This window comes from Botrytis sinoallii, assembly GCF_014898435.1.
Source record: "Botrytis sinoallii strain Bc 23 chromosome Unknown BSIN_018, whole genome shotgun sequence".
Taxonomy (NCBI): domain Eukaryota; kingdom Fungi; phylum Ascomycota; class Leotiomycetes; order Helotiales; family Sclerotiniaceae; genus Botrytis; species Botrytis sinoallii.
Genome location: NW_024066045.1, coordinates 927,620 through 950,626, shown reverse-complemented (window position 1 = coordinate 950,626; position 23,007 = coordinate 927,620). Strand labels below are relative to the sequence as shown.

The window sequence follows — 23,007 nt, the reverse complement described above, 5'->3', positions numbered from 1 at the left end:
AGAATCCAAAAATCGTTATCGCATACAAGCTTTGGACTGCCGATGTCATATACAAGCTTTGTGGTTTCACATCTTGAATCTGACATTCGGATGTTCGTTGGATCTTTGGAAACTTCGAAAGTTAAGATCTCTCGTGCAACACCCGGGATTGCAGCTTGGGAAATGCTTGTAGTCGTTGAATATTCTGACCAATAGGTCGGGATACCTGTTCAATGGTCTTTCAATCGTCGTTTCAGAATTTGAGATGACATTGTTATCTTTGAAAGATGAGACGACCCGAGACCCAAGGGTTGCTGGAGATATATAGGTACCTAGGTAAAGAGATATATTAAATATATGAAGACGGATTAAATTTACGAGTTGGTTAGGGAATCCAAAACACTCTGAAGTTGTAGGATTCCATGGGAGTGGCTTAATGTGGCTGTGATTGTTGGTACTAGCGAGGCCGCGGCCATTGCATTAAGGTTGCACCACTTTTTGTGACCGCGGTCAAATTGTTTCCAACAACAAACCAAATCATCGTAGTATAGGAACCTAAGTAGGTAACAATTCGGATGAATATGTTCTCTGTACATTATTCGATATGCCTTCTGCAATTACTGTATCCGCCATAGACACAGAATCAGCGATATGTTCAGTGGAGAGCTCGGTTCAAACTGTCTTCGCAATCCCTGAACTTCTAGAACTCATCCTCCTCCAGCTACCATTTCTCGATCTTGTTCGAGCGCAAATGATTAACCCAAACTTTATGATGTTATCGAATCCTCAAACTTACTACAACAAGCTCTGTTTTTTCGTGCATCTCCAGCTACATCATTTCCACGACCCAATCCTCTCCTTCAACCTTGTCATAACGCTCAGTTCCTAGACCTACGATCGACTCAAACACTATGCAGGTATTTACACAACCCACGAGGTCGGCGGATGGCAGATTGGAGCAAGTGGCCTGCTATAGATTATCGAGATGGATTTAAGTTGAATATACAACCTGCAAATGAGGCTGTCAGAAGGAAAGAGGCTAGTTGGAGGCGTATGTTGATTGTTCAACCACCCATTGAAGAACTAGAAATGAATGGCCCACCATCGCAAAAGATTAGAGATCGATTTGGTGTAACAATGGATGAGCTGGGAAGCCCATTAGGCAAACTGAGATGTGTGGATTTTGAAATCTTTACAAGTGGGAAGTCTCGTATGATTGTTGAGAAGCAAATGAAAACGTATGGCCCAGTGACAATTTGTGTTTCCTGAGCTATTCTTAGTCTTCAATACATGCAGAGATATCAATTTGATACTCCTTGTTTATTCTGTATAGGGAAATCAGGAGCATTCCTCTCAAATGGTTGAGCGTTGATAGCTTCAGTGGTATGTAACTTCCACATTCAACGGCAGTAGATGCTTGACACAAAATAAATAACTGTTCGTACATTTTCACTCTGCCTCAATCCTTCCAGCAAAGTTTCTTTCACATGGCTACACTGGTTTTGATACTCTTTGTACAATGTTGTCGTCATTATTCCCAGAACATCTATGTTTCCCCTTTATGTCGATCACTGAAATCGTCAGGTGAAGAATTTGAATGATCATTATCTCAGATTGCAAACTCTAAAATGCTCTCGTGAAAACAGGATACACACTAGTCATTATCTTACATTTTCCCGTCGAGATTTGAGATATCATCGTTGAGCATCAGGAACTCCATTCCATACAATGCTTCAGTCCCGATCATAGCCGGTCATCACATCACCAGCTAAAGGCGACAGATGTTGATCTTTCCTAGAACTATGATGACTAGGCTCATGAGAATGTCGAGATCTATCGCCATAGGGAGATCCTGTCCGACTTCCATGCCTACTGTGTTCTGGCGTCCTCTCTCTAGAATGCGGCACACTTCCAGAGCTTAACAGACGCCTCACCCCATCTCCACCTCTTAAAAATCCAACCATATCCGCAGGTCTTTTTCCTTCCTTATCTCTCGCCTTTGGATCTGCACCTGAATTTATCAATTGTCTTACCATGTCTTCCTTCACTTTGGCATGTACTCCATCAATAAAGTCAACTCCAGCGATCGCTCGATGTAATGGACCTCTTCCCTTTTTGTCCCTGACTCTTACATTTGCACCGCTATTAATCAAGACTCTAACAGCCTCAACACAATCGTGTCGACACGCCAATAATAATGCTGTAGATCCTTTCATATCCCTGGCTTCAATATCTGCACCCTTTGCTAACAAATATTTGATTGTATGCGGATGGCCCCATCTAGAGGCAGAGAGGAGTGGTGTATTACCCCAACCGTCTCTGGCCTCCAAATATGCTTCATATTCTACCAAAAGCTTCACCATTTCCAAATCTCCAATCCTCGCCGCGATATGAAGAACAGTCTCTCCGCCTTTTGGTGCCATCGAAGTGTCAGCTCCAGCCTCCAGTAATAAATCAGTTGTTTTCACATGATGTGTTTGTACTGCCGCTATCAGAGGCGTAATATGTTGCGACCACACATTCACGTCTGTCTTCTTTACTACATCCTTATGGCGGGAACTTTCTGATCGTGGACGACGTGGAGGATCAAGGAGAATATCAAGAATCTCCATTTTTCCTGCACCACTAGCCGCGACGAGTGCTGGCGCCATATCTATCTCGTGATCTTGGGAAAGAATATTTTTGACTGCGCTTGTATTACCCTCATATGCTGCCTTTGCCAATTCGGTTGATGGAGATGTGGCTTTCTTCGAAAGGTAAGCGGTGACTTCTTTTATCGCGATCGGCGCGAAGGTCTTGATGATAGTGTCCATCTTGGTTGGGATATGATTATAGCAATTGTTCTGGTGGATTGCTCGCGTTGATATGTAAGATGCCCTGCTACACAATGTGTGACGTCCAGAAAATGCAGAGCCACAAAGCTGCTAGTAGCTTTCAATTGATTGATTCGAGACAAAACATCAGGATTTTTGAACGTGTCGCCACATCAAATCATGAATATAACCGGGTGAATCTCGTGTGTTTCTTCCATCTATCCAGGCAGAAGGAGATTTCGAAAGTCGTTCAATTAAAACCAGCTGACTATTGAGGATATGTCTTGGAGATGTATCTGGATCATACGATGTCATCATCTCGATATGCAACATTCCAGCCCAACCCCGCGAAAATGACAGAATGCATGGGTCAAAATGTATACAGAGAATATGATTCGCCAGGTGATTGTCTTTAAGACAAGTTTTGTACAACATCAGTTCAGCTGTAGCCTTGGCTCATCGTATGATGAGAAATCACATGGTCGGGATTGTGGCTTTCGGTTTGATTTGTTTGATGTATCAGATTCATGTGATGATTTCGAGATATCTGGGCATTCAAGTAAATTACATTATAGAGTTATTTTCTTTCTTGGATGTGAGAACTTTCTCAATCATCATTTCAATCTATTTTGAATGATGGACCAAAATATCTTTATTACAATCGTGTTCAAGATATATCATCTCCGATTAACACTCCATTGAGCTATTTTTTAGCCCAAAGGTTGTTACCTCGACGAACGAGGAGCCTTATAGTATATCCAGTAAGGGTCTCGTTTATATAATCATAGCAAGTCGATAGAACGGCTTCCTTGTCAAAGGCATAGGTACCTAGTACTCGACACCGCTTATAGCATGATCAGAATTGTTAACAGCAATCACCTTTACCCCACGCTATAAAATTGATCCAAGCGAAGCATATATAAATGGCAAATCACTCTTCTTACCTATAAACTATCTTCATCATTCTTCTCCGTTGCTTCCAGATGGTGGCGCCAGTGCTTGGCAAGCTCGTCGTTATATTGAAGAATACCAGGACTTCATTTACACGTTTACACTCCACGAATTGTTCAGTAACTTGATGCTATTACAGAGAGTTTCAGATATCAATCACATGATCGCAGAGGGCAATGTGTCAGCTAGCGAGGTGCTAGCGCTTCCTTAATGATTGATTGATTGATTTAATTAATGTCCTTTTCTCAGTCCAAGACTATTTAGGATAGCTAGACTTTAAGAATCTAATAACTACTAATAGATATTTATAGTAGATATATTCAATTTGAGGGAGTAAAAACGAATACTGGGGTATTATACCCGATTTCTATTCGGAATATAAATAGAGATTAAATAATCTTTATTCTTTAAAACACTTCTTTTTTTACTCTTTTTCTATCCCTAATCCAATTAAAGCATTCCAATATCCAATTTCTCTTTTTAAAATCCTAAATCCAATTTATTATCTCTCCCTTTTTATAAAAGACAAGAATTATCTCTTTCCGAGTTGTTTTTAATATAGTAAAGGATTCTTTTGCTAATGAGGTAACAGAAAAAGACATCACTCTTCTCTATCTTTATCTTTTTTTAAATTATCTTTTATATATCTTCATAAACTTAATATCCTTCAGCTCTTATTAAATATGTATAGTCAAAACTATTGAAAATAATAAGGCAGGGCTGAATCCTAAGCCCTATTGCCTACACACAAATCAATTCGGAAAAGTCGAAATTTGAAAATTAAAAGAAAAACATTATACTATATCGATATCCAAAGCATAGTATTAATTTGAAGGCAATAGCATTTTCTGTATTGTGTTGTTATAATATTCGAGTGATTAAAAGTTAAAGGGTATAAAAAAGGGTTGTAATACAAATAGAGCAACGATAAGCTCTATATCGAAAAGATTTTTCTAAAAGAAGAGATTTACTATATATTATATTTCTATAGTTGAAATAATAATCGATAATAGATATTAAATCTAATCGGGGGTTTCGTATCTTTATATCCATATCTAAAGCTGATATTCAATTTTTCATAGATATTGCTATCATAAAATCATAATATAATCCTTTGCTATATCTCTGAACCTCTTTCCTTTCAATTCTTTTAATTCTATCTACGATTCAATTTTAGCTCTGCAGACTTTCAAGAGAGAGCTGGAGGTTCGTAGGATGCACCGCGTACAGGTATTGAGTCTTCGCATCCCAGCGCTTCCTTAATAAGTACCAGCTTCCAATAATTAATCATGACCAAGAACAATTACAACTGTAACAGGCTAAAGTAATTTACACTTATAAACCAGATACCAATAGTGAGTTTAGATGAGAGGAATTTAGCGTTGAATGAGATAGATCCAACGCCCAGATTAGCGAGTAAAGTTATATTGATGACTTCAAAAACTACCTCTTCGGTGGGTCCTCTGCTCTGGTGTCGATTATGATTGTCTCAAAATATGCAACCGTCAATAATGAATAGACAATATAAACTCACCGCGCTATTCATAAACACTAACACGCGTATGTGAGTAGAAATCGGGTGGTCAAAAGTCACCATGATAGCTAGCGGGCTCGCCTATCCAACCGAACGACTAAGAATCATTAAGTTCTCACTATATTCGTTACATACTAGGTACCTAGGTACTTTACATAATAATTCACATGAATTCTGATCCGCTTCTGATATGCTGCTACTTCTCATCAATCTCGTAATTTTCTTTTCTGCAATATCTCTGGTTTTGAGTCAAAGCTCTTTGCATCTTCCGTTCGGAGGACGATTGCCGGCTTGGAATCACTGCATTTTTAGACATACTTTTTCTTGGTGAAGGGATTCACTGTCCTACATGTACACTGGCTGGTATTATTCATCGAAAGATAAATTTTTCTATAGTTCCATAGTCTCAGTAAGATAGTCGTTGGAATGCAAGCCTTCGTATTTACTCTGAGATTTCCTCGTCTCTTTAAAGACTCGGATTACAGGCTATTATAAAAACCTGTGTAAGGATTCGCCCTAAATTTAATATATAATCTTTAGAAATAATCAATATATTTGTTCTCTAAGATTATGTATTTAAAAAAAAAGTAAAGTGTTTATAATTAATGTCGATTCTATTTAACTATTGAACGTGGTTTATTAGTATATAGATTATATTAATATAAAAATCACTTTAAAAGTATACTAAAACTGAGCTTTTCTAAATAATAATAAAAACCTAGCTTTCTAAAAATTAATTTTTTTATATAAATATTCTTATTATATTCTACGATAAATTACTCTTGTGTTACTAAAATTGACTTAAATTTACTCTCGTACTAATTAGATTCTATAATAACTAGATTCTATAGCTTTTAGATTAAAATCTATATTCTAAATTAGTATTCATAGTAGAGATATAGAATCTATATATAAAGATGAGAGCAATTTATCTTATATTCTAAAAAGATAGAAATTATCACGATTTTCGGTTTTAAAAAACTTTTTTTCGTAATAACTACTTTACAAATTCGAATTTCTAAAACTAGTTAGATTTTTCTAATTCATATGTATATTTAGATATTTATATTAAATAATAAGAAAATTTTACTAATAAATAAATAAATAAATAAAGTATATAATTATATATAAATAAATCTTATATATAATAAGATAACCTATATACTAATAAATCACATTATTTTCAGAAATAAGGGTTCAGGCCAGTGGAATACATATATATTGACTATGTAGATTGAATCGTCTAAAACTAGAATCTAACTACGAAGTGGAAACGATATTCATATTTTGCTAGTGTACGTGCTATATCTTTCCAACACAGTATAGACTTGATTTAGACTTTATATCGAAAGTTGTAGCGCGTGTGCTTAGCTACAGCGTATATATTATTTCCACTTCGTAGTTATATTTGACCTTAGTAATCTATATAGTCAATATTACATGCATTCCACTGGCCCTGCTCCTTTATTGTGAATACTTTAGACTTATATTGTAGATATTACTCCTCTTGATGTGCAGATCTTTATAGAAGTTTGCTGTAAGAGTCACTATGCTCATCGAAAAGCCATGATTAGACTAAGAATGCTCCGTATTCCCACAATTACCCTTTATTCAATAATCACAACCCGAGGGCAATTGAGACTAAACTCTCCTGTGCCTTGAACATCTTTGTACAAATCAAAGGCCTCAACAGAACTGGCTGCCATACCAACTCGTTTAAATGTTTCGTCGATTTTCCTTAGTATAAGTGCAAAATATCGTGAAGTATCCTCCGGAGAGGGATAGAATAAGAAGTATTCCATGCCTCGCGCATGTAAGCAAAATAAAATTTCATCGATATCTTCGTCAAAATAGACACCCGCCTCGCTCATGCACGACTTGGTAGCTACAACTTTTCCCTCCCTCATTTTCCATGACTTGAGCACTCCTCTTATCCCCTAAGGTCACCAGTGGGTGCACGGACTCACAGGACCACTGAAGAGGAAAAGCACAATTTCACACCAAAAAGAGCTGTTTTAATAATTCAATTAAAACTCAAAATTTCAATAAATTTATTTGAAAATTAGAGATATAGATCTAAAGCATACATATTTTATACAATCTCAAAATTGTATTGAAAAGCTCAACATTAATATTTTTATAAAAGAATATATAATCCCCCACCAAAATTTCTGGTGAGAAAACGCACTATTCGCTTTTTGAGCTCAAATCTCAATTTATTTGGATCACTTTTGAGTCAATCATTTTTTCATACTTGAAAGCTATATATCTCAATTTCAAGAGAATTTGATAATAAATGAATTTTAATCAAATTATTATAATCACTTATTTTGGTATGAAATTGTGCTTTCCTGTCACGTTGTCCCGTGAGTCCGTGCACCCACTGGTGGGTGTCAATTTCGGGCGCCCTCGCTTAACAGGGTCTTATTGACCAATCAAAACATCAGGATTCTGAGAATTCTCATAATTTCAATATGTTTTTTTGAATTAATTATCGAATATTTAGAAATTTAATAAATATAAATAGTATGTTCTTTATACTTATATAAAGCCTTATATATATCTTTATTTTATCAATAAATATTGAGTTTTTGATTTAATAATATTTTTTAATTATAAATTATGAAAAAATCGTTTATAATTATTTTCTATTTTAGAGGATGAAATATAATAATATTTATAAAATCTTCCCCAATTCTTTTTCAATAAAAAAGTTTTAGAAATATACTTGGTTTATTTATTATTACTTTTCTTATAAATTTAATCTTTAAGTATAATATAAAGACCTTTATTTATAATATTATTCTTGAAGTTATTAATGTTCTTGCTGAACGCACGGGCCACATCGGGCGCCCGAAACTGGCACCTTAGGGGATAAGCAAAGAGCCCTTGACAACATCGCCGAACTCATTTGATGTGGGACTGTACGTCATTCTTACGTCGTCGACTTCAAGCGGGATCCTGGGATATGTCCGAGAACCTAAACGGGTTGTGACAGGGTCAATATTTCCAATCTGATCGGGATGCCAGAACTTAATTCGTCCGTTTACTGAAGCCCAAGACCAGGATGGTGCTCGATACAAAGTTTGACGAGAAGATGGAGCTTCAGCGTACCAGAAGATTTGTGTTCTCAAATCAGAAGCCCACAAGCCTGCCAGATAGTTATCACCTGTCTTTGGTTTAATCCATTGTACACATCCAGAGACAGCTCTCAACTCATCACTATCATGTGTGGAGTTCGGCGAGAATAGAACTCGACAGATTTTTGCCAATAGTCCATGCATGCTTCGCTTTCAGATGCGGCTCGAGTTCTCGTAATCTTTTGACTAGTAAGATAATCTGAGAGACGACCGGGAGAATCTTTGTGATGGCCGGTAAGGGGATTTAATGGTCCATTCGAGTTGATCAGTATCGAGGCACAATACCACCCAACTTGGTCCTTGTAGAATATAATCGTTCTTGGTGATAGGACACGCTCTTGAAAGGTCCATCCACGAGTATTCAAGGGTTCATTGATGCGATCATTGCCTTGCTGATTGTTCTCAAATACAATACTAGCAGTACCAAGAGAACCGTCCTCTAGGTCATATTTAATGATACAATCTGACTGCATCTCTGGATTTGTCTTTGGGCATTGAAAGATTCCTTCATAAACAGACCCAGCTGCAGCGGCTGCAATGGTCAAGGTAGCACTCCCATACACCTCGTGCATTGTTATAAATTCACGTCTCAAGTCTTCCCCATCGTCGCCTTCTTGAATGATACACAGAGAGTCGATCCAAAGGAACTCGAACCCAAGATTTCGAGTAATCTGAACCGCGTCTTGCAAGGTTTTTAGGTAGAACAGGCATTGGGAATATTACGCTCATATTCGGTAGTTTTGTCATTTCCTTGGCGAGAAGAATGTTTTTTCGCCTTCCCCAACAGTAACTGAGGGCGATATAAGCGCCTTCGTAACCAGCCGGTGGAGTGAAAAGTGCTGGCTCAAGCCCATCATGAGCACCAACTCTGATGACGCGAGTTGGTAGGCGAGACATCATAGGGGAATTAATTGTGCAATTCGGATGGCAAAGAATGCACTTGTTTAACCATGATTCAATTAATCTTGAACATTCTTCCGAAGCAAAATCCGCAATGAAAGGCCTTCTCAAGAAAGACTTAGCTGCAAGATCCTCTATTCATTTTAGTTTTCTATAATTCTATTTACTGGAACAATATAACTGAACAGCGGTTGTTAAAAGTGCCAGTGTGTGAGAGAAAGGGTTGTCCACATCTCTGTCGCAGCCGTTCAGAATTCTTATAGACTCGATATCCCCTACATTGGGAGATGCAGAAAGATTCAACGGTAAAATTCGACGGATACCATGTAGACGCACAGGCATTGATGGAGGACCGAGATCAAAATTCTTCTCAAGTAGGATACAAAGAGGGCAACCAGACTTCGCAGCGGCAAGTATTTCACTTGGTGTTCCATGCGTGAAACCGTTACTATTTCGCAACGATGCAATATCCAGTGCTTGGCATTTGTAACAAAGCTTTGTATGTGGATGTTTTGAGGATAGAATTGTTGAATCATTTGACCTTAATGATAGAGATCTAAGAGACTCTGTCAGAGAATTGATTACGAGATTTGCCTTTTGCTTCAGATCCATATCTTCGAGGATGCGGTCAAGTTTGCAGGTCAGGCAATCAATAACACCTTCAACATACTGAAGAACCTGTCGTTAAATTTAAGCCGGATTTAATTTGAATTGCTGGTAACACCACTTTGAGGCTGTATTATCTGTGGTACGAAAAGCGTTTGACGGTGGGAGTTATTGGATATACATGCACGACCAATTGCGATGCGAATGCAATGTGCCGTACAAGCGCGAATGTAAATCCTTCATATTTTCCCAAAAGAAAAGGGGAAACTGAATGGAAGTGACCCAATTTCAGAGGGCGGTTCAAACCATGATTTAAAAAACTACAATCCTTACATCAAGCGATATATTTCCAGATTTTCTACACTGCAATATGACAAAGTTCAGACACAAAAACTCGTTGAGATATGCAGTATGTATACTGCCACTCAATCAGATTCAAGTAGATATCTATAATCATAGGAAAATAGTATTGGCCATGTAACCAACATAACTTCCTCAACAATGATCCGAGAAGAGCTAAGACTTCGCCATCAGTAGGTATCAACGCACTTTCGTCTGAGACTAATAAGAACATCTTTGGGGGATGAATCTCCCAGTCTGGAACTAAGAGAACTAAAAGTGAATTGAATCTTTAATTCTATGCGCAATGAACGTTGAATATGATACAGAATTAAAGGCAGACAATATTGATACAACATGAACCCCCTCGTCGCTTAAAAAAGGACGCTCTAGATTTGCCGTAGCGAATCTATGAGTAGTTTAATTTGGATGAATTTAGTTGCGCATAAGAGAAGTTCTGAATCTACAGCAAAAAAATAGGTTAGCTTGGAACGGCTAATTGCTGTAAACTTGGATGTGGTCAACTAGCAATATACCAGTGTTTAGTTCAAAATTGTCGATTTAGGCAATTAAAACTGCTCCATGACGTCGGCTATCTTTAGACATAGTCCAAGATCCGGAAGTGAATCTGGAAGATAGTATGGTTTCGTTTTTATCGTGCAATTGCCTGGGAGCCAGTGGGTTAGGCAGTGAATACCTTATCTGCAATGGCTTCATGTATACATAGTCCCTGCCCGAAGGACAATCGTAACTAACAGACAGCCGTATCTTCTCGAATGATCAATAGCATACTCCCTAAATAAGCTATCATGGGCAATAATAAGAGCAGAGTTTGAGGATACAAAGCCAAAGCACAAGCGATTGACCAAGAAAGGACCCTCCGCACACGCCCCAACTAGCCCCAATAATCCAAAAATAAACCAGATCATTCTAACTTCCACAGAGATTCCATCAAATAGGGAGGATCTCGAATGGATAAGCAACGCGGGAGCTAAATGCTCGTAGGTTCTCGAGAGCCACGAAGAGAGACCCTTGACGACCCCCAACGAAGCTTTTACACCTCCAACGCCCTCACAGCGGTACCATTCCCCTCCCAATCGAAACGCAAAAACAATATCTGCGACAGAATTTGTACGTTACCACACTCTAAGATAGATTCGGATATAAGATTACTGACTTTTTCTCTGGTACTTTAGCCAGTATTGACCGATGAGCGAAATGAGGGGGGAGGTGAATGATGATATGAAAACTTAGCGAGAATGTTTGGGGGATGGAGTATAATATAAATGCTATCTTGCCTTTTGAGGTCTTTCTCTGTGGTAGGGATTGGTAGATTACCGTCCATTGATTTTGGGATCGTAAAGATGACAACTACTCATGTGCATTGCGAGGCTAGTAATTAGAAATATCTAACAAACCTTTGCTTCGTAACATCACGAATAGGGCAAGATAACAATAGATTACACCTCGTCTATATAAGAGTTAAGAAGTGAATAAGATTGGGCTGCAATACTATTTGCTATTACTTCTAGATGTATGTAACAAGAGCAGGAAAGAACATGCTAGACGACGGTTTCACTTGCAAAATGGGTGTGTGAGTTTAAAGTGTTAAGTTCGAATGTGTCAGGTATTCCTGAAGATATAAATCTTCACATAACACTTACACGGCTGCCGCTCATCAAACTGAGGTCATCCATCCCATTACATCCCAAGCTCTCCATCTCAACCAATAAATTATACAGTGTCATAATACCAAAATCTTACGCTCTTGATCATACATACTGCAGTCCGTTCTCACACTTTTCAAGGCCGACCCTTAACGAATTATAGTATAACACAGTCCAAACACCCTTAGCCACCTTTTCCCGTTACCGGCGTTCGCCTTCAGTGGATCTTCTTCCTTCACTTTGATACCATATTCTTTGATATAACACTGAAAAGGCTTATTTTTGGGCTTAAGGTCTTGTGGTATCTCCACCTGCTCGGCCCGCTTCTCAACTTCGATATTAGAATCTGTCTCCTCAAGCACGACAGGTCTCTCGGGTCCTTTGGTTTGATTTTGTCGGATCAAATCATCGGCTTCGTCCTCTGAATCCACTGGAAGACTGTGATTAGTTTTTCTAAGATCATTTCCTTCGTCTTCAGATTCTGAATCTGTAGCCCTGGAAGCCTCGGGCGCCACTTTTTCTGCATCTGGTTTCTCGTGGGCTTTCTGCAAAAGCAGAGCCGACTTTTGCTCCTCCAAATCTCCCCATAGCTTAAAGAGTGTTTCTTTAACATCTCTAAGAATTCCTGGATTTGTTCGTAGGCTTCAACGGTATATTAGCTTTACTTGTTCTAGGTAGACAAACAAACATCAGAGTTGAACATACTTGCAAGCATCGCCTTGAAGATTGAGTAACATCTGCGCATCATAATTTTCTACCCTAAGAATAGCTCTCTCTTTAGAAGCATTTGGGTTTGCATCTTCGACTACAAGCGAGAAGAACCATTCCCATTTCCTTTCTACGTAACCCTTGCCTTCGCGGAAACTTTGCATATCTTCCATTCGATCATCATCTTCATCACCACTATAATCAGATAACACGTCGAATTCGCTGATTTTACGACCAACTGCGAAGTCGGCAATATTGTGAGGTAAGTAATCTACAACCCGAACATTTGCTTTGTAGATATTATTCTCGAAGGGTGCGTTAATTCCTGCGAATTTGGGATCTGAAGAGATGGGCGACGTGCGTTGCAGAATACTTGACAATGGTATTATGTCTCTTGCAGTCAGAGAAGGATGTAGCATCACTGTCGAATTGTTAGATATTAGACCATTATAGCATGAAAACTTACCATTTTCGTTCAAGTTAAGCTCTATAACAGCTTTCATCTCGCTGGAAGCACTTTTAGCCTCTACCTTGGCTCGCAATTCTTTCCTTCGCGCTTTAGAATTTTTCCCGCTTGGTTGTCCCTCTGCTTTGCGCTTGGTTCCTGCCCCCGAAATTTCTTCTTGGAGTCTCTTTCTTTCCTTCTCGTGCTTTTGGGTCCAATCACGCTTTCGTCGAAGACAGTCTTTCCATCTGGGATCATTGTTCTGAGGATCTTCAGAAGTTTTCATGATCTCGACTTGAACTTTACCATCAGATGCTCCTCGATCGCCACGAAGCTTACCCTCCATAAGACCTGCATTGCCTGATTTAAATTGGACATTAGTCAAGCGGAGCCACTGGCCTTCCTTAATATTTTCCTCTCGAATAAACATGGCATGGGCGTCGAATAGTGTGAGCTGAATGGTCATTTTCCCGAACGGACCTTTCCATTCTTTTGCTTCATCTTTGGGCTTCGCTTTGATATATCCATATTCATCGCCATCGCGACCTTCCATCACGACACTCGATAGCCCCGGTAGTGTATAGTTGTAAAATTTCGAGTGAGCTGTGTAGTCGGTAAAGTAAACGGTGACCATATCGTTATTAGCTCCATAAATCTTTCTCACTTCACCTATGATGTCGTGAAACGAGCCGTCTTTGACATCTTTAAGTAGACTGAACTTATCCCTGACCTGCAAAGCTTTTTTTGCCTTTTCCTGAAATTCTTGAGTACCAGGAAACTCAACTTCGTCAAGATGTTGATTTGACCATATCACATACTTAGTCTCGATTGGTTCTGGACGTCGGCATCTTGCTGGTGGTGTTGAAATCCACGAAGCTTTGATGACGGGGAAAATAGCTTTAGGGATGTGCTCAGCATGGAGTATGTGGTATTCGGTACTAAAGTGAGATAGTAACTGTATCTCCCCATTACGCAATTGAATCTTGATTCGTCAATTGGTAGCCAAATGGTATACAAAAGGAGAGAGAAATACCTTTGCACTCCGGATAAGCACAGCATCCTTTTGCTTCTGGATTTTTGGCATCTTGTCCTCTGTTGCAAAAACACTCATCCTCAAGCCGAAGCGCTCAAATCGCGAGGAATAATCTTTTATTTGAAAACTGCATTTGAAGTCTGCATAATTGTGTCAATATTGGCTGACTTACACAGCAGAAGTGGATTCAATCATTGTCCGATGATCACCTACCTGTTCCTTTGGTTTGGATAGGAGGTTGATGATCCATCACAAATCCTATTACATTGACAAATTGTGGCTTTACAACTCCACCTGGTAGAATTTCAAAACTCTTAATCTGCTCAATAGTCTGAAAGCCCTTGGGAGTGACGACCTCAGGCTTGGCTATCTCCTCCATCTTGTCGACGTTTTGCATATTGTCCATTCTTGAATACTTCAAGAGAGTCTTGGCGACACTTCACAATAGCACTTCGCAAGTTGTGTTCCTAGCAGTGATGCCCCCTCACCCTAAAAAAGACAACAAATTTTTGTAGTTGCTCATAGATCTGGAGATATGAGCTTTTGGCGTATGTAGCAATTGAATACCAAGTAATCCTTCTCATGTAAAGTATATTTTCATAGCTTACTTGCCCTGTCCTCTTCCTGGTGAATAGATACACTGAATTGATCAAATCTGAAGTACCTAATTCCCGCTCGACAAATGAACAGTAGTGAATACTGCTATTGCCCTAAGCCTCTAGTGCACAGGAAATGTCCACGGGTATTGATGAATGGCTCATTCAAACGTATGGAGCGTCTGCTTCCTGCCGTACGTACTTGCTCTTTCCCTATAGTCTGTTTCGCATTCAAGATATACCTAGTAAAATTACTGTTCCAGTCTTTCGTGTTTTTGCCAGGTATTGCGAATATCCTCTTGCTTGTACATCCGTAAGAATAGACGCGTTAATTGAATCTCTGTGTGTAGGTAGACGCGACCAAAAGCTTAATAAGAAACTTTGTCACATGTCATGTCATGACATGTCAGAAACCGTCTAACCAATCACCGTGAGCCAATCAGAAAAAAGAATGAATCGTAAGAAGCAAGCTTCGAGTATTAGTCACCATTGATGTTTCGCTAAGATCACGTTTCAAACTAATCTTTACCGCTTTCAGCTTGGAGGCGGATTGTTCCTCTTCTATTCTTTTGGGGCCTTCTTCTCAAACCATTTAGAACCCAAAGAATCTTCTATAATTTTTCCCCATCTCTCTTCATTCACTACAACAAATAAAATCAAAATCCAAATAAGATTTTATCCTGCGGCCTAACTGTAAAGGTCGTTCCTTATTTAAGCCTCCTACTTTATTTTACAACACAACAAAACATATCACTCTCAGTCATATCGCAAGCATGGCTGAACGTTATATCCCAGAGCATCGCCGAACTCAGTTCAAGGCAAAGAACACCTTCAAGCCTGAAGAATTAAGACGTCGTCGCGAAGAACAACAAGTTGAGATTAGAAAAGTCAAGCGTGATGAGAATCTTGCAAAGAGAAGAGGTATTACAGCAGGAGATGGATCTTCACGACCTGGTGCCTCTTTGGGTGCTGAGCCTGATAGTGATGATGATCAACCTCCCACGGAAAGTCAAGTAAGTCAAGATCGCACAATCTTTTCCGTTTAACCAGCACACTATTCGCACAATACTCGACCTTTACGATTTTTACGATTGTGCCAATACTTCTTCGATATACCCCACCACTGTGAACTTCCTACATAGCTTTCAAACTATTTACTTTCCTTGGTGGGGTAGCAGCTGTGTCCTAGTGATAATGTTTTTCGCTTCTGCGATTGACCCTCTATCACAGCTTTATCGCGAGTCTCATTGCTAGGTTTTGGTTTCACAACTTAAACACATATTTGTTCCTTATCAAATACCCTGTCCATCATGGCTAATCAAAAATTCTTTTAATAGTTGAACGATGACCTTCCTTTAATGGTACAAGGCGTATTCTCAGAACAAATCGATGCACAAATTCAAGCCACAACCAAATTCAGAAAGTTGCTTTCAAAGGAAAGAAACCCTCCCATTGAAGAAGTTATTAAGACTGGTGTCGTTTCACGATTTGTCGAATTCCTTCGTTCTCCTCATACACTTGTCCAATTCGAGGCAGCATGGGCTCTTACAAATATCGCATCTGGTTCTGCTCAACAAACCCAAGTTGTCATTGAAGCTGGTGCCGTTCCAATTTTCGTGGAATTACTAGCAAGTCACGAACCAGATGTTAGAGAACAAGCTGTTTGGGCTTTGGGAAATATTGCTGGTGATAGCCCATCATGCAGAGATTATGTTTTGGGTTGCGGTGCTCTTAAGCCTCTCCTCGCCCTTTTGGGTGACAGCAGAAAATTGAGTATGCTCCGTAATGCTACCTGGACTCTTAGCAACTTCTGCCGTGGAAAGACACCACAACCTGACTGGACCACCGTAAGGACTCCTACTCTCCACCCTTTATTATGCTAAGACTTACATTTACAGCAGATCTTACCCGCTCTGCCAGTTTTGGCTAAACTTGTTTATTCTTTGGACGATGAGGTTTTGATTGATGCTTGTTGGGCAATTTCATATCTGTCCGATGGCGCCAATGATAAGATCCAAGCTGTCATCGAAGCCGGTATCCCTCGTCGTCTCGTGGAATTGTTGATGCACGCCTCTACCTCTGTTCAAACTCCTGCCCTTCGTTCTGTTGGAAACATCGTCACTGGTGATGATGTTCAAACCCAAGTTATCATCAACTGCGGTGCTCTCCCAGCCTTGTTGTCTCTCTTGAGCTCAGGAAAGGACGGTATCAGAAAGGAAGCCTGCTGGACCATCTCCAATGTCACTGCCGGTAACTCCACCCAGATTCAAGCAGTTATCGATGCCAACATTATCCCACCTCTCATCCACCTCTTGTCCAACGGTGACCTCAAGACCCGCAAGGAAGCTTGTTGGGCAATTTCCAATGCTACCTCCGGTGGTCTTCAAAAGCCAGAGCAAATCCGTTACTTGGTTAACCAAGGTTGTATCAAACCACTTTGCGATCTTTTGGCCTGCCCGGATAACAAGATTATTCAAGTCGCTCTTGATGGCCTTGAGAATATCTTGAAGGTTGGTGAGATGGATAAGGATGCTGCCGGAGAAGGGACTGAAAGCATTAACCGATACGCTTTATTCATCGAGGAATGCCATGGCATGGAGAAGATCCACGACTGCCAAACCAACGCAAACGAAGAGATCTACATGAAGGCATACAATATGATTGAGAAGTACTTCTCTGATGAGGAAGAAGGTGCTGATGATGGTCAACCACAAATTGCTGGTAATACCTTCGGTTTCGGTACCAATGGAGAACAATCTGGTAACTTCAACTTCGCCAATGGTGGGGATTCGATGGACATGTAAACTCTTCAAAGAGTCAACACATCCTCTAGCTTTTAGCTATTCTTTCTATCCAGAAAAATCCTCTAATACGACTTCTAATAACAAATTGACATTGTTGTCATGAACAACAGATCGGACCTTAAAGTTCTGGCCCCGATACTACTTTTCAATCTGCGACTGCGAACCAAAACCACGTCAAATTTTTATCCACCCTGAAGCACACTTTTTCCCCCACGATGTGACCAACGATCAGCAAAAGATTCACCATCATGTATTTCCCCTTTCTTACTGTTCTTAAACAACCCCGGCACGTCAACGGCGTTTTTGCTTACTCTTTCTATGAGGGTTTTTAACTCGTCTGTTTTTTTCTTCCCCAAATTCAAAGTTTTTGCGACATCGAGACATGGTAGCTTGAAAGCGACATGATTCTCTCCCGGAGTTAAGATGAATGATTTTTTATGCAAGTGACACATTAGTATGATACGATGTGTGATGAGAATGGTAGCTTGAAAGCTCCTACTCTGGATGAGATGATGTGATAAGTTTTGAGATGATTGATGGATCATCTGAGTGGATAGGCATATTGTGATGCCATTCAAGTAGGGGGTAAATAGAATTCGTGTCTGAGAGGAAACGACGAGAGAATGGAGGTGGTGGGGGTGGATAACATAACATCACAAACAAGATATCATATGAATAAATGGTTGATTGACTATACTTGATTGATTTTTTGTTTGTCTCATATATGTGATTTTGATTGTAATTGTAATCGTACTTGTGATGTTGAATGGTATCTCTATTGTACAACATAGTGACTAGGTACAGCTAGGTATGTTATCCCCATCAAGCTTTACAACTAGTAATTAGCCCTACTAGAAATGTGAAGGACTGCATTATCATCATGTCATCATCATATCATCATCAAATTTCAATTTATTCATTTCGTTCTCTATACCTCTACCAATACCTCTACCAATACCTAATTCTGTACCTAAACCTAAACCTAAATCTTAATCTGACCTATCCATACGCCTATGTATGTATGTATATATGCACAAACACACCTAGTACCTAGTACCTTGTACAATTCACCCATCTGCTCCGCACGCTAGCTAGCTCCCGAGGTCTCTAGAGATAGATAGATAGATAGATAGATAGATAGATTCTTGAGAGGGAACATAAACATAACACAACACACCAAAAAATAAAATAAAATAGAACGAAAAATAGAAAAAGAAATAGAAAAAAAAGAGGCTTGTTCTTCATCATTTCTTTATAGCTATTTCCGTTTCTGTTTATGTCTGTCTGTCTGTCTGTCTGTCTGTCTGTCTGTCTGTCTGTCTGTAGGTAGGTAGGTAGTACTCTGTTGTCCTGTCTGTCTCTCTGTCTTTTTGTCTGTCTGTCTCCAAGCACGTCTACATAGTCTATCCGACCACGCGCTCACTCGATGCCGTAATATGATTTTATTCAAATATATCATGCTCGTGCCGCTGTGGAGATGAAGAGAGGGGGGGAATAGAGAAGGAGGAAACGGGCAAAAAAGGTAAGAAATGGAAAGAAAAAAGGATGCCCGAATTGAAGATGGAAGACATTTCAAAGTCTTCTCATATCCGTCTTCGTCCTGAATGTCGCCCCAAATGCCCAAACAGGCTGGACCAAGCCAAAGCAAGTAAGTCAAAGCACCTTCTCTAAACCACAGCTTCTTCATCGATTCCCCCATTTTTCTTAATAACCTTATCCGCCTCCTTCTCAAAATCCTTCAACACTTTCGCTTCCGAACTTATAATTCTACTCCCATCCCCCTCTACCCCCCTATGATTATCCGCCATGCCGCTATCTCTTCTTCCTTCCGCTAAGCTCGTATTGTCAATCAGATCCCGCGCGCGATCAGAGAGTCCAACGATTTTATCCTGTTCCTCAAATCGATCGACGACCTTACTCTTGCCCAGCTGTTTCCGTTCTTCCTCGCTTGTTTTTCCGCTACCAAAGACGCGGGCCAGCTCCGCGCATGCTTCTTCGTAGCAGCGATCTGCGGCTTCGGGGAATTTGAGGGGGATTGGGTTTTTATCGAAAGCGTGGGGGACGCAGTTTATCAGGCCGCCTTTGACGGATTTGCCGATTGCGGAGGAGGAGAGACGTTCGCCAAAGGCAACGCCTTCTGCGTTTAGCATGTCGTATTCGCAGGTGTAGAGGACGATATCTTGGGGATAGGCGTCGCGGAGAAATCCATCTGTGGCGGCTGCCGGGGAAAGATAGGGATCGCGGAGATCGATGGAGTCGATGGGGTTCATGTAAGATTGATCGAAGAGACGGGTGAGCATTGGAGGGAGGTTCTTTTCTGGGGCGGGATTTGTAGCACGTTTCTCATCGCGGGTTTGACGGAAATCAGTTGGGGGGTAGAAGGAAACTATGGCGCGGAGAGTGAGGTCAGGGAGTTCTTGGGCGATTTCTAGAGCGGTGGGCTCGAGGGAGGGGATTTTGGCGATGGATGTTGTGGATTGGTTTCGGCTTTGAGGTTCGCCTTGATATGGATTGGGGCGGAGATGTGAAGTGAGTGAAGTTGATGATGCGGCCGCGGATGAATCATATTTTACTTTATCGAGATCTTGCCGACTTGTATTTGTAGAGGGCGTTCCATCTGCATGTGTAGTTGCACTTGTCAAATCTGCGAGTGTACGTTTTCCCGCATCTTGTCTTAAATCGTGCAGCATTAGGGGAACTGTGAATGCAAAGTTTCCACCAGCGCTGAACCCAGATAGTGCCATTCGATGAGGATCTAATCGTAATTCTTCTGCGTGTGCGGCTAGATATATAACGGCATCGGTACCATCTTCGACTCCTACACTAAATGGATACTCGGGCGCAAGACGGTATTCCACACTGACGAATACCGCATCGACCGTGTGAATAACCGCAGAAGCCCATCTCGCATCATCGGTTCCTGTTCCCAAAGTAAACCCCCCTCCGTGATAATTTACTACGACGGGAAATCGACGTTGATCTTCATCTGATCCTTCGATATATGATTGTGGAACATAAAAAATGAGGTTGAAATATCCCCCGCGGGGACATAGTCTTGAGGGGATTCGGATTTTAAAGTTAGGAGCCGGAGGTTTTGGATCTGCGAAATGATGAAATTTCATTCCAATGGCCATAAGGCCTCGCCATATTGTGGCTTTCATATTTAGAAGCCAATTGGAATCTGAATCTGCGTCGTAATATTCGTTTGGCATTAAAGAGTCCTTTTCCAAGGACAAAGTGGTAAGATTCGCGGTAAGATTTGAGAGAGATAAGATAGAGAAATGGAAGTCTTGGATAGTGCGAAATGGAAAGGGATATCAATGTAAATAGTCTCTGTGAGAGAGACCCAGGTAGATGTCGGAAAAGTAGACGTCGGTGGAGTTCAAGACAAGAATTGATAAGAAGTTAGAATGGCTTGGATGATGATATTTGTGGATAAAAATCAAGGGTTCAAGGATTGATGATGTTCATATACGAGTAGATGGTGAGCACTGAGCACTGGGCACTGGGCACTAGGCACTGATGAGATGAGGAGTGAGGAGTGAGGAGTGGAGAGTGAAGAGTGAAGTGTGTGGAGAGTGAAGAGTGATGAGTGAAGAGTGATGAGTGAAGAGTGATGAGTGAAGAGAAAAAGAATAGTAAATTATTGAAATGTTGCCGGCTTTATTATTCTTATTACTATATTACTGCGCCGGGTCTTCTATTTTGGTAGAAGGCGTAAAGGTGTGAGGTGTGAGGTGATATTTGTAACAAGTTGGGTATGTCACTGGGGTATGTCACTTGGATACCAGTACTTGCCTGTACTGACTGCACTTCCTACATGATCATTCTCTCATCCGCATACACGCATACACGCATGGAAGAAAATGATTTGAATTGATTTAAATTGATTCTTTTCTCTTCCTTTTGATTTCAATAATCCTCTCATCTTGTTAACCTTTGCCCGTCGACGCATCACATACCAGGGATCCAATTCGTGGGAAATCCAGAGAGAGGTAAGAAATAGGAAATTAATTCTTGGAGGGGAAAAGAGTGAGCCGTGAGTTCGGAATTGGAGTGAAAGACGTCATGGTTGTCAAATGGTCGGGGTTCTAGGTCGGGGCTGTGCCAGGTGAGAGGTTGTAGTCATCAATGCAAAGATGTCTGAGAATTGTGGTGTGATATTTTGATTGTTTGTTTTCAATCCTTTCACGTGTTTAGACGCGTGGCCAGAGAGAATCCAATAAAGACGATGAAGATAAAAGACACGTGATTCATCGACACATGTCAAAGGAAAATGTCATCAATGTCGCTCCGCTGGCCCCCCGGGAGCCACTGCCGTGGAGGCTTTCTCGCTTTGCTCGAGGACCAGATCTGAGAGAGTCGATATATATATGTTTATCTATTTATGTTACTGGAGCACGTGAACAATAAAAATAGGTATCTTGAATTGACGGAGCAAGCAAGTGAAACTTCCAAATAACCAGTTTGATAAAGCCACAATCTTGGCAGGTACGGATCTCCATATTGATGAGTGTGTCATGTCATGTAATGATTAAGTATTGATAGTCCCTGGGCAGTCTCTGTTGCAATGATTCACCAACTCTGTCGACGGTACCGGTATTTCACTCTGTGAGGTATGGTACAATATACACCCTGGAGGCGAGAAAAGGAGTCCGGAGAAAATTGTCCGCATTATTTGTACTGGGGTTGTGGCTTGTGGCTGATCTATCTGTGGCAGTGATGCAAACCTTGGAAGCCCTCTATTCGCAGGAGAAAAAACAGGCGGGATTCGACCAATTCTACAATATCTTTTATAATTTAATTACCTAGGTACTTTCCTCTAATGTTATATAAAATAAAATTTCGAAACATTATCTAAACAATAAGGACCTAATATTTCTTTTGATCTTTTTGAATTTATATAAATCATTTGCAAATGATTTATTATTCAATTAAATTAGAAGATTTTGATAGAGATTTAAATTGTCAAATTCCGTCTGTTTTTTCTCCTGGAGAAAGAAGCTGGGCCAAGGATTAGCTGAAAATTGAAGGAGATAGAAAATGGATTTTATTTAATGGACATGGTTACCATTGGACCAGCCATACCCCGAAAGGCTCTGGCACTAAGCTAATTCTGTATCATATATGCCTCTTTAGGCTAGCACCTTCCTCTGAGATGTGAAAAATACCACGTGTTTCCCTTGTATCATATTCCCACTCTTGAGCCACTCGCCGACCGACCTGACAGAGCAAAGTCCGATACGTCTACCTAGGTAGGCAAGGTAAGATCAGCCACTCCATTCTCTTCATATAATCCCCATTCTTATCTCACGAGTCACGAGTCACCACCCAACCCGGAGTCGAGTACGGCGCAGAAGATTGGTCGAGTCTAGAACTGCATCTTCCACTGATGAGGAATCTTCGTTCCATAATCGATAATTGTGCGGTAAGACATGCACCTTTTACTTGAATTCCATGACAGTGACTATTCGACCCCGAGATCCAGTTAT

General features: G+C 40.3%; 6 protein-coding genes across 6 annotated transcripts; 2 read left to right on the top strand and 4 right to left on the bottom strand.

The window, feature by feature from the left end:
- Positions 1 to 583: 583 nt before the first annotated feature.
- EAF02_009173 (uncharacterized protein) lies at positions 584 to 868 on the top strand (the record flags this gene model as incomplete). Its single annotated transcript, XM_038905221.1, has 1 exon — positions 584 to 868. The coding sequence occupies one exon, from the start codon at positions 584 to 586 to the stop codon at positions 866 to 868; it is 285 nt and encodes a 94-aa protein (XP_038755118.1).
- Positions 869 to 1,712: 844 nt separating this feature from the next.
- On the bottom strand, positions 1,713 to 2,792 carry EAF02_009172 (uncharacterized protein; the record flags this gene model as incomplete). Its single annotated transcript, XM_038905220.1, has 1 exon — positions 1,713 to 2,792. One exon carries the CDS (start codon positions 2,790 to 2,792, stop codon positions 1,713 to 1,715), a length of 1,080 nt encoding a protein of 359 aa, XP_038755117.1.
- A 6,207-nt stretch (positions 2,793 to 8,999) lies between these two features.
- EAF02_009171 (uncharacterized protein) lies at positions 9,000 to 9,929 on the bottom strand (the record flags this gene model as incomplete). Its single annotated transcript, XM_038905219.1, has 2 exons — positions 9,000 to 9,451; positions 9,485 to 9,929. 2 exons carry the CDS (start codon positions 9,927 to 9,929, stop codon positions 9,000 to 9,002), a joined length of 897 nt encoding a protein of 298 aa, XP_038755116.1.
- Positions 9,930 to 11,747: 1,818 nt separating this feature from the next.
- On the bottom strand, positions 11,748 to 15,020 carry EAF02_009170 (uncharacterized protein). The gene is made up of 5 exons (XM_038905218.1): positions 14,329 to 15,020; positions 14,116 to 14,255; positions 13,104 to 14,064; positions 12,635 to 13,058; positions 11,748 to 12,571 (listed from the first exon to the last, which is right to left on the bottom strand). The coding sequence occupies exons 1-5, from the start codon at positions 14,519 to 14,521 to the stop codon at positions 12,079 to 12,081; spliced, it is 2,211 nt and encodes a 736-aa protein (XP_038755115.1). The 5' UTR covers positions 14,522 to 15,020; the 3' UTR covers positions 11,748 to 12,078.
- A 464-nt stretch (positions 15,021 to 15,484) lies between these two features.
- Positions 15,485 to 17,515, top strand: EAF02_009169 (uncharacterized protein; the record flags this gene model as incomplete). The annotated part of the gene is made up of 3 exons (XM_038905217.1): positions 15,485 to 15,724; positions 16,049 to 16,558; positions 16,613 to 17,515. 3 exons carry the CDS (start codon positions 15,485 to 15,487, stop codon positions 17,513 to 17,515), a joined length of 1,653 nt encoding a protein of 550 aa, XP_038755114.1.
- A 1,667-nt stretch (positions 17,516 to 19,182) lies between these two features.
- On the bottom strand, positions 19,183 to 20,727 carry EAF02_009168 (uncharacterized protein; the record flags this gene model as incomplete). Its single annotated transcript, XM_038905216.1, has 1 exon — positions 19,183 to 20,727. One exon carries the CDS (start codon positions 20,725 to 20,727, stop codon positions 19,183 to 19,185), a length of 1,545 nt encoding a protein of 514 aa, XP_038755113.1.
- Positions 20,728 to 23,007: the final 2,280 nt, after the last annotated feature.